We start from the raw sequence: 14,787 nt of genomic DNA on the forward strand, positions 1-14,787 counted from the left end.
GGGTTAATAGACTGTTCTGCATTTAAATGAAGTAAGCCCGTGGGGGTTAGTTAATAAAATTATCACTTGAATAAAGATAAGATGTTTGCTTATGCACTTAGTAAATAGTATACCTGTAAGGGTAATTGTGTTCCGTAGCTAGATAATAATTGTTTTCTACTTGACTTAAAGTCGTACGCACAATGTAAATATGTTTTGTCTGTAACGTTCAAGTGTCCTCACCTCCCATAAAGGGAAGCAATAGTTAAATTAATTTGTTTTATAGCATTTTAAAAGTTTGCATGTCTTGTTGCTAATGTATTGTTGTTTTCTTTTCCCTGTCCGGGAGTACTGGATTTAACAGGGGGGCAGTGCAGCGCCCCAGGGTCCTGTTCATTGCAGTAATGTCGTTCTTCCACCAGGAAGAGTGATGTTATGTCTGAAGGCTATAAAGGAGATCTTCTTACCAGGTATCACAAACCACACAACACACTTCACACTCCAGCCCACCAGGGGGAGCTATGCTCCTATCTACTAGGGCACTCCTCACAATTAGGTAAAACTGGTGGTCTGGATAGGAAGTTAGGCAGAAGCTGACTGGGCTTCACCCAGGCAGCACCTGTCAGGCAGACAGAGAGGGAGGAAGACCACCTAATAGCTGCTGACAGAGTGGGTCCCTGACAGGGGTGGGATCATGTCAGAGGCCTAGTCAGAAGGCCACAGAGCTGCACCTGCCCGACGTGCGGCAGCATCCTAAGAAAGAGACATTAGAAGAGAATTGTATTGTGGAGGGTGAGAAATGAAGTCATAGCAAAAGGAGAGGAAACCAGAAGGAGTTCTGCCCTGCAAAAGGCTGCCTCCTTTCTGAGGCACAGGATCCGGTAGCCAAAACACCGAGGGAGTATCGTCTCCAAGCTTTGCTCCAGACACCGGCAGGACAGTTAATTCCATATTAGCTGCCCGACCCATACCCAGGAGGCACTGTGGCAACTTGTGGGGGCCGGGGCGTGCTAGAGTCCCTGTAAAAAGCCTCAGGCCACCAGTCATATGGGTGTGTCCTATCCATTCCATCAGGGGGACAGAGAGAAAGAGAAATAACATCTAGCACACCAACATCAGTTGTGAGGAACTTACCCAGATGCTCAGCAGGGAGGTACTACAACACCCAGGCGCTAGAGGAAGGTTACTGATTTCCACCTGGATAAGGGGGACTCTGGATTTGCCTTCAGACCGGCCGGACCCTGCCTACCCTGTGGTCTGTACCCAGGACTGTGGATGCTGAAGCCTTCAGTAAAGGTAAAGAGACTGCAACCTTGTATCCTCGTTCTTCACTGCGCCTCACACCATCCACCATCTACACTCTGGGAAGCCCTGGGGATACACTTCACCTGTGGGAAGGTATACCATCTAGTTGCCATTACATCTCCCCAGCGGACCCCTAAGCAGCGTCGGTCACCCTGACCGAATACCACAGGTGGCGTCACGAACATATCCCTTTAAAGACCTTTCTCCCATTTACAATGGACATCCCTAGGGCCACAGACCGGGTCAGCCACCGTGACATCCCCACTGAGAACCGAAGGATCCGGTACCGAGTACCCCATAGCCCTACTGGGGGCGCTCCATATATGTGTAATGTATTCCATTACCGTGTAATCTTGTTAATGACTTCCATGCATATATTTATTATTTTGAACATTATCACTTTATTATGCACGTAAACACCTACTTAGTCTTTCATCCCCTTTTTGTCATTTATTCTAATAGTGTCTGCACAGCATCTTGTCACAGAACCATAAAAACTTACACTTAAGCCCGTTATTCCTACGTACTATCAGCACATTAATATGGATGTTCCCGTCCTTTAGTTCACCTCCGGCAGTGTGCACTCCTGACGGCTTCCAGCCTGGCGTTGCCATGGAGACGCGTCTTTCCTGGTGCCTGTTCCGCCTTCCCCTCTGAGATGTTCTCACATTATGTGATGCCGGTCTGCGGTGACATCACGCCGGGTTGCTAGTGGAAGCACTGCTAACCAACCGCTGCCACCACTGAATTATACAGAGTATATAAGACTGACCTGTCAGTACACATACACTCCCCTGGATAAAGCAATAAGCGAAACGCGCGTCGGGGTTTTGCCAGCCACCTGCAGGTATTATTCTAAATCTATTTGCATTGTCTGCACTTTTTATGCCAATGACTTAGCCCTTTTTCTGCCCATTATGTCTAATTTAAATGTACCTTTAGGAAGCTTTTGCTCCAATACAGTTTTATGCACACATTGTCAATTAGGTCCCTACTCATGCTCATGTGATTACCACTTTTAAAGGGGACTTAACCCATTAATACTTACTCTTAGATGCATTTGAGTTTATTTATATGGAGATACAACTTCTTGAATATAACCTTTATTGTGTTTAGTTTTTTGGCATTAAATACAGCATAGATGTTGGATGTGACATTTAATACTACTAATTATAAAAGTACAGCATGCAAAAAATTTTCTCTTCCTTGAATTCTATTTAATTTAATAAATTCATTGTTGAAGTTGTACTACAACTTAGTATATATCCATGTATTTTGAATCCTCTATAGAGTTTGGCATTTCAAGGTTTATATATATTTTTTGTTTATAAGTATATCCCTGCTACAAGTGGTTTTTGTATGCACTAAGTATCCCTTTTATTTTAAACTTAAAACTCTTTTTAAATATTGTTGTGTAAATAAAGCTCGTGATTTCACGGCAATTTTTGCTTCCTCTTGTGATTTTTGGTTTATATATTGTTATGGAAGTGCCGCATATCTAGGCTATATATGAAATGTTGGGTTAATCTAGTTGTAATATAGAAGGGCACCCACACTATGTAACATACTGTGTCCCAGTATGTTTGTATCAAGAAATTCTAGAGAAACATGATTACAGTGTAAAGGTTTTTTCAAGTGCGGCAGTACTGATTGTAGTATGTGTAAGCAACTAGTAACACAAAAGTCTTTCCTAATCATAATAATACTCAAAGCTATAATATTAAACAGTTTATTAATTGTAATTCAAATGTAATTTATAAAATGAATTGTGCTCTCTGCAACCACGCTTATGTTGGTTGTACATCCTGCACACTCAAAACGCGGATTTCTGAACATTTACATGTTATTTCTAATATTACCAATTCTTTCACCAGCTTCCAAACATTTCATTACACTTCCCCAACAGAGTATTACATCCTTACAAATATGTGGGCTAGAACAGGTAGACAAACCTTTACGCGGAGAGAAATTAGAGGAAACATCTCCTTTCACGTGAGGCTTTCTGGATATATAAAACTGGGCACTATTAATGGTCTTAATGTCACAAAGAGGTTTTTGCAAATATCACCGACTATCGTGGCAGTGTCAGGGTGTATGGTAACCACAGATTTTTGCACTCTTCCTTGTAATCAGACCAGTGAGACTCGGGAGTCGACTCTAAGACTTGTAGCTCCTAGATAGGTTAGCAACAGTTACATCTCTGCTGAGCTAGGTTGTTAATCTCCTCTAGTCACATGTTTTGGGAGAACCAGTCATATCTTCTAACCGCCTATATATGCTGGCTTGACATATCCAAGCTTACCTAGTGTTGTTTCTAAGTTTGTTGCAAGCGATTTTTGGTGTAGCCTTTCCTCTCCTTTTGGTGTTTTTGTGTTGCTGTTTTGCCTCACTGGCTTTACACTTTTTGTTCTTTATTGTGTATTCCTGTGAGAGTGCTGTGTCTGTGCTTCTGTTTTGCCCTGTCTATCTTGTTTGTGTTTTCCCATACACTTCTGCCCTACCCCCCTGGGAAGTGAGGGGAGGGGGAAGAAGAAACAGATGAGCATTATTTAGGAGCATATCGATGACCCAGGCATCCCCACTATCAGGGGTAATCCTGGAGACAGTGATATCCTAGAGTTGCCTAGCCTGAGGTACAGATGAGGAGCCAGTTGTCCCTTGCTATCCCACAGTTCCACTGTGACACTTAAACATAATGAAATTTAATTTCATAATTTTAGTTTTTCACTTATTCCTCTTTTTTTTAACATTTTTTTACATTTTTGCTTTTATCTATTATATACACACATGTCATTCTGATTATGTGCAATATTAGTACCTTTCATATGGATGTCATGTGATTTGTCTGGGATTGATTTATTGGTCCTGCACCATATTTAAGCATTGCAGGTATTGAGGACTTGTAGGCTTTGATAAAGATCAGTGATTAAACCACGTTTCTCCTCATATGAGTGTTTTTTTAAAGGACTCATCTAATTATATATTATGGACTAAATAAACTTTGAATTTTTAAGGAGCTTGAACTAATCTTGCTTTTCCGTTTGCTTAATCACGTATCATCAGGATGGAGTTCCGTGCACTTGCCTCACGTAGATTGCTTGGGTGAGGTGGCTTTTTTTCTTTTCAGTAAATAAGTACACTTGTAATTTCTATGGATTTTTATAATAGTGCAATTCCAAGTGCAGTAAACTGATGAAAAAAAATATGATTTCTTCATTTTTCATGGCAGTAAAATGACCTGGCAACATGATGTAAAAGGTCAGTACAATTACATCAATACCAAACCAGATACTGTTCTTTTTTATATATACGTGATAAAAAAAATTGGAGATTTTCTAAGACATGCAATACTTTTATCTTTTTCAGCAACCTGTGTTAGGGCTTACATTGTGTGTGGCAAGTGTACATTATTATTGATATGAATTTGGCGTACAAGTTTCGATCGCAGTTTATTGCATTTTTTTAGGGACATGTAGCACCCAAATAAACAGTTTTGATTTTTTGTCTCTTTACAGAACTTACCATACTGGTTGATTAATTTTATATCTTCACAAATGAGATGTGTATGGATGTGGCAATGCTAAATATGCTTTTATTAATAAAGGGGGATGAGTGGATGATTAACGTTCTTTTCCTTTTCTATGTTTTTTAAAACCTTTTTTACTTCCTTTTTAAGTCCCATTATGAGAACTCAGATCATTTGATCACATCTTCTATGTACTTCAATACCATAGTATTTCAGTATATAGTAAAAATGTTCTCCCATGGACCCCGCCATAAGATCATAAGATCACATTGTAGGGGGACAATGGGAGTCCAGTGATCAAGGTAGATAATGAACCAACATTTTAACTTGCAAATGCTGTCTAAGGCTGTAATTCTGCTTAAGCTGCGGCTGAAGATCCATACTCACCACTTGCATTTGCTGCAGCTTTTACAGGAGCGGAACCCTCCTTTGGCACCACCTCTTCTCCCTGAGCTAGATTATCCCCTTGCAATCTAAAACACAGAAGCAGGGTTATAGAGCAGACCTGTGACTCATAAATGATATAGGTAAATATGACATGAGGCTCAGCATTAACATTAGGACTTGTTCACACATTGCAGACTTACTGCAGAGTCTCTATCTGGATTTACAGATGGCAAATCTCAGGCAGATTACAGTAGAAGCCGCAACAGTGGTTCATTGTTTAAGAAAACCAAAGAAAAAAATGACCCAAAAAATGTCGATATTCAAGATATAGCACAAATTGTGGACTAAAAGTTAGCATTAGAATTGTTCCAATGATAATACAGAAAATTACAAAGACACACAAATATCACAAGACAGATTGGAGTAACGCACAACTCCAGATTATTAGTGAATATGTCACAAAAAAAAGTGCATGCACTTTATCCCCTACCAGATATGGACTTACAATTCAAAACATGCCCCAAATCAGTCCATGTAACAATCAAATGCGGTTGTGAGGGACACTGCAGCTGGAATATTCCAGCTGCTGTCTCCTGACTGCTGGGCCCTCCTTCCATGCTGATAAGAGGTCTCCCATGAAGTGATGCAGGAGTGGAGGTGGCTTCCTTTCTGGGGTTGGCCCTGCCCCGATGGTTTATATCCACCTCTGTTCAGTACTTCTGGCCTCTCTGCTGAGACCCGGACCTGTTCCCCGCCCTCCCTCCCTGTTTATTGTGTGTTCTCCAGTAGCAGCTGCAGAATGGGTGGAGATTTTGGTGGTGATGAAACCTGCACCGGAAGACATATAATCTTTCTACACCCCGTTGGTAGGCAAACTATTGCCTGGCTTGAGCTGCGACCATAAAATTGTTGCCACGTTAAAAGATGAGAGTCCTTGTTACATCTCTCCAAAATAAAGCAGTTATGTTTTGACAAATAGTGTGGTGTCGCTTCATGGGAGTCAGGGGGTTTGGGTCGCGGTAGTCTATATTTTATATAAACAGTCAATATAGGAAAAGTCTCACCCAATTCCTTACAGTATTTACAGGTGCCTCAGATAGGTCTTCTGAACTAAATTATAGATAGGGCACAATTCAACAGCCCATCTGTCAATCTGTCATCCTGATTATAAATGAGAGACCGTGGACTATTACCAATACCTGTTCTCCTTATCTGGATTCATCAGGGGAGTACTACATAGTCATCTATCTCCTGCAGCTGAGTAACCCAGCCGTGTATCATCGTTATATGGAGCTTCCTGGCTATACCTTACCAATGACCCCATCTATTTCAATACACGCACGCCGGGCAGTCCATGTCACTTCATAAGCACCAGAGCACATCATACCAGGTAAATGGAATGCACCACTTAGTTGTGGTGAACGTCTGTTGCATCCTTATAAACCGCTGGCGTCACAGAAGGTTCGTGGAACGCAAGCTAATTTGTAAGTGAAGAACAAGGGAAGATCATCGGCACAACCATCCATATTATAATAAAAATATATCTTTATTGAAAGAGAACTGGTTAAAACATTAAAAATGAAATCCCAGAATCTGATTCATTTATGGTGTGAAAACCACCCTTAGGCTGGTGTCACACTTGCGAGAAACTCGCGTGAGTCTCTTGCATCAATTCCTGGCACTGCCACTGGTGGTTTGAACCGGAGCGTTCAGCTGCATAGAAATACATGCAGCCGCACACTCCGGTCTCGAGTGCCAGCGGCAGTGCTGGGAATTGATGCAAGAGACTCGAGTGAGTTTCTCGCATTGCACTCGCAAGTGTGACCCGGTCTTACTCATAGGATAGCTGATCTAAGGTATCAGCTTCTGGGGTTTCACTTTTAATGTTTTAACCAGTTCTCTTTTAATAAAGAAATATTTTTATCATCACCTGGACGGTTGTGCCGATGATCTTCCCTTTTACTTCACTTATTCATCTGTGATCACCAGTGGGTGCGGCACCCTCAGGAGGAACTCAGGTTAGAAGCTTTAGCATTTGATCTACACTGTGGTAAACTCCACAATCCCTCTCCCTTCTCCCCTACATTTAAGCTAATTTGTAGTCACCATCCCGCAGCAGCTCAATAGGGGACGAATATGGATATACAGTGGGTACAGAAAGTATTCAGACCCCTTTAAATTTTTCACTCTTTGTTTCATTGCAGCTATTTGGTAAATTCAAAAAAGTTCATTTTTTTCACATTAATTTACACTCTGCACCTGACTGAAAGAAACCAGATATGTAGTAATTTTTGCAAATATATTAAAAACGAAAAACTGTCGTTCATCCGGCCTCTTTAGGGTATGTGCACACGTTCAGTAATTGGCAGCGCATTGGACGCAGCACATGTCCACTGCATCCAAAGGACTGCTGTCTATTGTACGCAGGTGAATCCACATGTGATCACTGAACTGAGTGGATTCACTGCATCCAATACATTGCATAGGTAAAATTTATCTTGCGGAGGCTCACATTTCCGCAAGATAAATAGACATGCTGCGGTCTGGAGAGACAAGCCACATGTCCATCTCCGCGAGTGAGCTGCGGGCGTCTGTGCACGCATAGCGGACATGGGATTTTTTGAAATCCCATCCACTGCGCTGTAACATCTGGATGCTGCACAAGTACGCATCATTTACTGGCTGCGTGCACCTACCCTTACTCTGGCTGAGGAAGAATGATTGGTACAGATAGTCCTCGATACAGTATAAGGCAGGTGCCATATAGTACGTATAGTCCGGGTACTCCGGTTTCCTCCCACATTCCAAAGACATACTGATAGGGAATTTAGATTGTGAGCCTCAATGGGGATAGCGATGATAATGTGTGCAACCTGTAAAGCGCTGCGGAATATGTTAGCGCTATATAAAAATAAAGATTATTATTATTATTATATAGTAGAATGCACTCCTCATGGTCCTTGATAGAGTGTACTGCAGCCCCACTCATAGTATAATGCAGCCCGCCTCATAGAGTATAATGCAGTTCCCTCAGACTATAATGCAGCCCCCTCAGAGTATAATGCATCCACCTCAGAGTATATAATGCAGCCCCCTTAGAGTATACTGCAGCCCCCTCATAGAGTATAATGTAGTCCCCTCATAGAGCATAATGCAGCCACTCTCAGAGTATAATGCAGCCCCCTCAGAGTATAATTCAGCCCCCTCAGAGTATACTGCATCCACCTCAGAGTATATAATGCAGCCCCATTAGAGTATACTGCAGCCCCCTCATAGAGTATAATGTAGTCCCCTCATAGAGCATAATGCAGCCACTCTCAGAGTATAATGCAGCCCCCTCAGAGTATAATTCAGCCCCCTCAGAGTATAATGCAACCTCCTCAAAGTGTAATGCAGCCTCCTCAGAGTGTACTGCAGTCCCCTCAGAGTATAATGCAGTCCCCTTATGGAGCATAATGCAGCCCCTCTCAGAAAATAGTGCAGCCCCCTCAGAATATAAAGCAGCCCCCTCAGAGTATAATGCAGCCACACACACAGTATAATGCAGCCACCTCAGAGTATAGTGCAGCCCACCACACACACAGTATAATTCAGTGCCCCCAAACACACAGTATAGTGCAGCACCACCCACACAATATAATGTAGCCCCCCACACACAGTATAATGCAGACCCCTCAGAGTACAATGCAGCCACACACAGTATAATGCAGCTCCCTCAGAGTATAGTGCAGCCTCCCACACACAGTATAATGCAGCCCACCACACAGTATAATTCAGTGCCCCCCACAAACACACAGTATAGTGCAGCACCCCCCACACAATATAATGCAGCCCCCACACACACAGTATAGTGCAGCCCACACACACACACAGTCTAATGCAGCCCCTCCACAAACATTATAGTGCAGCAGACACACACAACACACAGGCAGTATAGTGCAGTCCTCTCAGAGTATAATGCAGACCCCTCAGAGTATAATGCAGCCCCCTCATAGAGTATAATGCAGCCCCCTATAGAGTATAATGTAGTCCCCTCATAGAGCATAATGCAGCCACTCTCGGGAAAAATGCAGCCCCCTCAGAGTATAATGCAGTCTCCTCAGAATATAATGCAGCCCTCTCAGGGTATAATGCAACCCCCTCAGAGTATAATGCAGCTGTCAGGACTCTGAACATTTTTTTTTACCTTTTTGCGCATTACTGCCCTTTTCCAAGATGGCATCTTTGGTCTCATGTGCACTGTGTTTTCCTGCTATAAAACTCCACCCCAGCCTTCAGTCTGTGCTAGAGTATTCTGCCTTGTACGCAGCTCCTGACCTCTGGTGACTCCCTGTCTATATACCTGCTCCTGTGAACCTGTGTGGTTATCCTGCTACTCTGCTCTGAGTTCCTGCTGCATACACCAGTTCCAGTAATCCTCCTTCATCTGCTGCTCGTGTTTACTTCCATCTGCATTTGCTGGACATGTAAGCTGTTGCTGCTTTGCAAGAACCTGAGACTGTTACCCAGACCTCCCTGGTTGAGCTAAGATATTGTTTGAACTGCCTTATAAGCATATCTATCTGTGTTTTGGACTAAGCAAGGACTTATTCGTGTCAAGTATCCTCAAGAATAATTGTGCTTCATAGACTTTCTGCGTGATTGCATTTTCCTCTGAAGTTTCCTATAGACTGCTGAGCTGCATTTGGTATTTGCACAAAGTGTTGTGGACTTGAGTTTCTCTCTGCACCTGTTTGAATCACCGTGTGATAATATAGACTTTACCACTTATAAAACTGTGTCCTGTAGTTGTCTTGTTCCACGCAAAGAGTCTCCTGAGTTATCCCCTATAATTATTACAGCAGCCCTCCCATGGAGTATAATGCAGCTCCCTCAGAGTATAATGCAGCCCCCTCAGAGTATAATACAGCCCCCTCATAGAGTATAATGTAGTCCCCTCATAGAGCATAATGCAACCCCTCTCAGAGTAAAATGCAGCCCCCTCAGAGTATAATGCAGCCTCCTCAGAGCATAATGCAGCCCCCTCAGAGTAAACTGCAGCTCCCTCATAGAGTATAATGTGTTATGACCCCAATGGTGAGGGTCTCAGAGGTACGTGGAAGTCTGCAGAATACAAAAATCCAGCTCATAGGGCAGTGGTAACTGGGTTGACCATATATCTACTCCTAACGCCAACACTAGAAGTAGCCGGGGATCATTCCTACGTTGATTCTAGATGACACGCTCCAGCCGGAGAATCTAGCTACCCCTAGTAGAGGAAAACAAAAGACCTTTCTTGCCTCCAGAGAAGGGGACCCCAAAGCTGGATAGAAGCCCCCCACAAATAATAACGGTGAGGTAAGAGGAAATGACAAACACAGAAATGAACCAGGTTTAGCACAGAGAGGCCCGCTTACTGATAGCAGAATAAAGAAAGGTAACTTATATGGTCAACAAAAACCCTATCAAAATCCACACTGGAAATTCAAGAACCCCCGAACCGTCTAACGGTCCGGGGGGAGAACACCAGCCCCCTAGAGCTTCCAGCAAAGGTCAGGATATAGATTTGGAACAAGCTGGACAAAAATACAAAACCAAAACAAATAGCAAAAAGCAAAAGGCAGACTTAGCTGATATAACTGGAACCAGGATCAGTAGACAAGAGCACAGCAGACTAGCTCTGATAACTACGTTGCCAGGCATTGAACTGAAGGTCTAGGGAGCTTATATAGCAACACCCCTAACTAACGACCCAGGTGCGGATAAAAGGAATGACAGAAAAACCAGAGTCAAAAAACTAGTAACCACTAGAGGGAGCAAAAAGCAAATTCACAACAATAATGTAGTCCCCTTATAGAGCATAATGCAGCCCCTCTCAAAGTATAATGCGGCCCCTCAGAATATAATGCAGCCCCCTAAGAGTATAATGCAGACCCCTTAGAGTATAATGCAACCTCCTCAGAGTGTACTGCAGCCTCCTCAGAGTATAATGCAGCCCCCTCATGGAGCATAATGCAGCCCCTCTCAGAGTATAGTGCAGCCCCCTCAGAATATAAAACAGCCCCCTCACAATATAATGCAACCCCTTCAGAGTATAATGCACCCCTCACAAACAGTATAATGCAGCCCCCTCTGAGTACAATGCAGCCACACACAGTATAATTCAGCCCCCTCAGAGTATAATGCACCACCTCAGAGAATAGTGCAGCCCCCACACACAGTATAATGCAGCCCACCACACACACAGTATAATTCAGTGCCCCCCACAAATACACAGCATAGTGCAGCACCCCCACACAATATAATGCAGCCCCCACGCACAGTATAATGCAGCCCCCCCACACACACACTATAGAGCAGCCCCCCACACAGTCTAATGCAGCCCCTCCACACACAATATAGTGCAGAAGACTCACACAACACACACATACAGACAGTATAGTGCAGTCCCCCCACACACAGTATTGTGCAGCAGACACACACACACAAACAATACTTACATCTCCTTGTCCCCCTGCTGCTCTGGCTTCTGCAGAGCATATCAGTGTCTGATCAGCTCCACTGCTGGCATACGCTGAGTCAGAGGCACAGGGGGAGTGCTGGGAGAGGGAGCATCCTTTGATGCTCTCTCCTCCATCACTGCCTTCAACTGTAGCAGCACCTATGATGCTGATAAGTTGAATGGGTGATGCTGTGGGGGAGCGGCGCAGCACCGGACCCCTCTTACTCAGGGGCCCTAGGCAGCTGCCTGGTCTGCCTGCCCGTAACGCTGGCTCTGAACTGTTTTTGTCCTATCCAGAGAAATACAACATGTCTCTAGCAATGTACTGTATATTCAGGAACAAATGCAAACACTAAAATCCTTCTTCTAGCTCATTTTGAGCCCATAACTCATTTCACTTAATTATCTCTATCAATCCACCAGTAGTTGTGCGCTACAAATTTTATTAGCCAAAGCCCTTATGTGCAATCTAATTCATAGAATGAAACTGCTTTTTAACAATACCAGTGGGCCGCTTAAACTACTGGGCCACTGTGCAGGAACACAGAGTGCAGCAACGTTACGTCTGACCCTATGTATGTGTGACTTTAATGACCTCTATGATATTAAACAATATGTCGACAATGTTTTTATAGGGTGCCTGCAGACGATCGTATGAAAAATTGTCCATAAAATTCATCCAGAAAACTCTTAAGATGTTTCCCTTTTTAACATCCACGTGACGTCTGCGTGAGATCCGTTTTCATACAACTGCATTAAAACATGTACATGATCACATATATTTCCTAGGTTTATAATATAAATCTCTCTGTAAGAATCGGATGCCACTCTGATGGTCCGTGTGGTATCTAATTTATTTCTTATACCCACAGACTTGAATGTTGTCCATGCAAAAAAAAATTTCTCACGGACACTTGGACAGAGGAAAAAAATCATTAATCATTAACATGGTTCAGATTAAAAGTCAGATAGCACATGCTCGTCTGCATGAACCTTTAGGGTATGTGCACACGTTCAGGTTTTTTTGCATTTTTTTCATGTTTTTTCACGTTAAAAACACTATAAAAACTCATTAAAAATGCATATATTATGCATCCTATCATTTAAAATGCATTCTGCATGTTTTGTGCACATGGTGCGTTTTTTTCAGCAAAAAAACCCCATCGCGGTAAAAAAAAGCAGCATGTTCATTAATTTTGTGGATTTTACATGTTTTTCCCGCAATTCTATGCATTTGGAAAAAAATGCACAAAAACGCGTCAAAAACGCATGAAAAAAACTTGAAAAAACGCATGCGGATTTCTGGCAGAAATGTCCGTTTTTTGTCAGGAAAATTTCTGCTAGAAATCCTGACGTGTGCACATAGCCTTAGACTGGGGATTCATACCGACAAGTCATAACTTCAATATCTTACTGCACCCACACTGGTTTACGAAACAGAGATGGGAATGTTTGCCAGGAATCTGTAAATTCATAGACAGTCTGTAAAACTAGGAAACTTCTGGTCGGTCTGTAATGACGAAATGATGCAGACATGATTTTGTTTTATGCCAAGGGGCTCGTATTAGCTATTGTACTTCTTAGTAAAGATTCTGCTTGACAAGTTCTGAGCTGTTTTGTACATTCCTTACACGCGAACTGTAGTGTAGATGTCCCCTGGCCTACTTATAACACTGAGAGTACATGTGATTAATATTCATGGAGATTTTTTTGGGGTGCATAGTTATAACACAGGGAATATATGTAAAAAGAATGTGGAGGTGTGAATGAGGAAAGAATGATGGTGAGGAAAAAGAGGGATAGTGCAGAGGGGAGGGAGACGGTAGGGAACAAGGGCTAATGTAAATCCTACTTTTGAGTTATTACTTTTACATACAGCTCTCTTACTATGTCTTTTTTCTGTTTTAGTTAATACTTGTGTTTTCTATGAAATAACAATTTTGTAGCATCTTTCCCCAGGATTTGTCATTGTGCCATTCCTCTATTTCCGCACATATTATGAGTGCAGCACAGAAGGAACACAGCCCTAAAGGGTATCAGTCACCAGAAAAAAAACGCTATTAAAATGCAGATATGGGGATAATCTGTAGGTTAATAGTGTTACTAACCTGCAAAGACTGAACCAATGCCGGTGCCGCCCTGTGACTGAAAATCAATGCTGAGAAGGAGAATAAGGCCGGATTCACACTACCATATAACACGGTTGAGCGCTATGCGATAAAACATATACGTGTGATTTGCATACATGCAGTCACGCGCCAACTAATTGGGCATGGCCTCGCTCAATGAAAGTGTATTAAGCAAAGCCGGAAACAGTCTAGTCAGAATGTGGCCGGGAGTCCACCTTTAGTCTGTTTTTGACATACGTATGGCATCCACTTCAATCTCCTATATAATCTTTGCAAATGATCAATTATTAATGGATACAGCATGGATGGTGTCAATATGGCATCTGTTTTATATTACGCTCATTCAAAGCTATGGGTGAGCATCATTAAAAAAAACCAAAAAGACTAATTCATAGTATATTTTTTTCACATGGGCAACTCGGTCTGTGTAGAAAAATACTTGTTTGAGCTAGCCCATTCACTGACATTGTTCCATAGGTTATTCATTTTGCACACAGCTCTCTGATCGCATATGCACTATATGCTCGTCTGAACTCTGCCCTATGGTTAGGCTTTATTACCTATCTACTAGCTAACATAATCTTCCCAAAACAAATGGAAAAAGATCTTAGCAATATTAACGTGTTGCAGTTTCGAATAATATTTTGTCAGAGTCAGAAAGTGACAGACTCAGCATTTATGACTGTTGGAATAAAAAATAGAAACCATAAGGAGCTTTTCTCAGAACAAGTCAATTTCTAATAATTTTAAACAACCATTAAAACTTTCAGAGAAATTGAAGCATGATCCTATATTATAGCAATAAAAACATTTAACCCCTGAATAGCTTGGCCCGTGTTCAGGTTGATAACCATAGAAAATATACAAGTTAGTTACCATTATGTGGGTAGGTTTACAAGACTTTGATAAGAGTTTGATCAAATTGTCATCAGTTTTTCTTGGACGTGGAGAGAAAAAAGTAGAAGTTTCTCCACCTTCTC

General features: G+C 42.3%; 1 protein-coding gene across 6 annotated transcripts in view; it reads right to left on the reverse strand.

Annotated features, from left to right (window-relative positions):
- Positions 1–14,787, reverse strand: part of C6H8orf34 (chromosome 6 C8orf34 homolog) — a 350,072-nt gene that overhangs the window by 114,445 nt on the left and 220,840 nt on the right. For all 6 annotated transcript variants that reach the window (XR_013217047.1, XM_077270640.1, XM_077270641.1 and 3 more), the window contains one exon: positions 5,198–5,283. Coding sequence is in view for 5 of the 6 variants with exons in the window: in XM_077270640.1 (XP_077126755.1) it covers positions 5,198–5,283 (86 nt within the window). In the remaining variant the exon portion in view is untranslated. The remainder of the gene's footprint in view (positions 1–5,197; positions 5,284–14,787) is intronic.

The sequence above is a fragment of the Ranitomeya variabilis genome, chromosome 6, assembly GCF_051348905.1.
Source record: "Ranitomeya variabilis isolate aRanVar5 chromosome 6, aRanVar5.hap1, whole genome shotgun sequence".
Lineage (NCBI taxonomy): Eukaryota > Metazoa > Chordata > Amphibia > Anura > Dendrobatidae > Ranitomeya > Ranitomeya variabilis.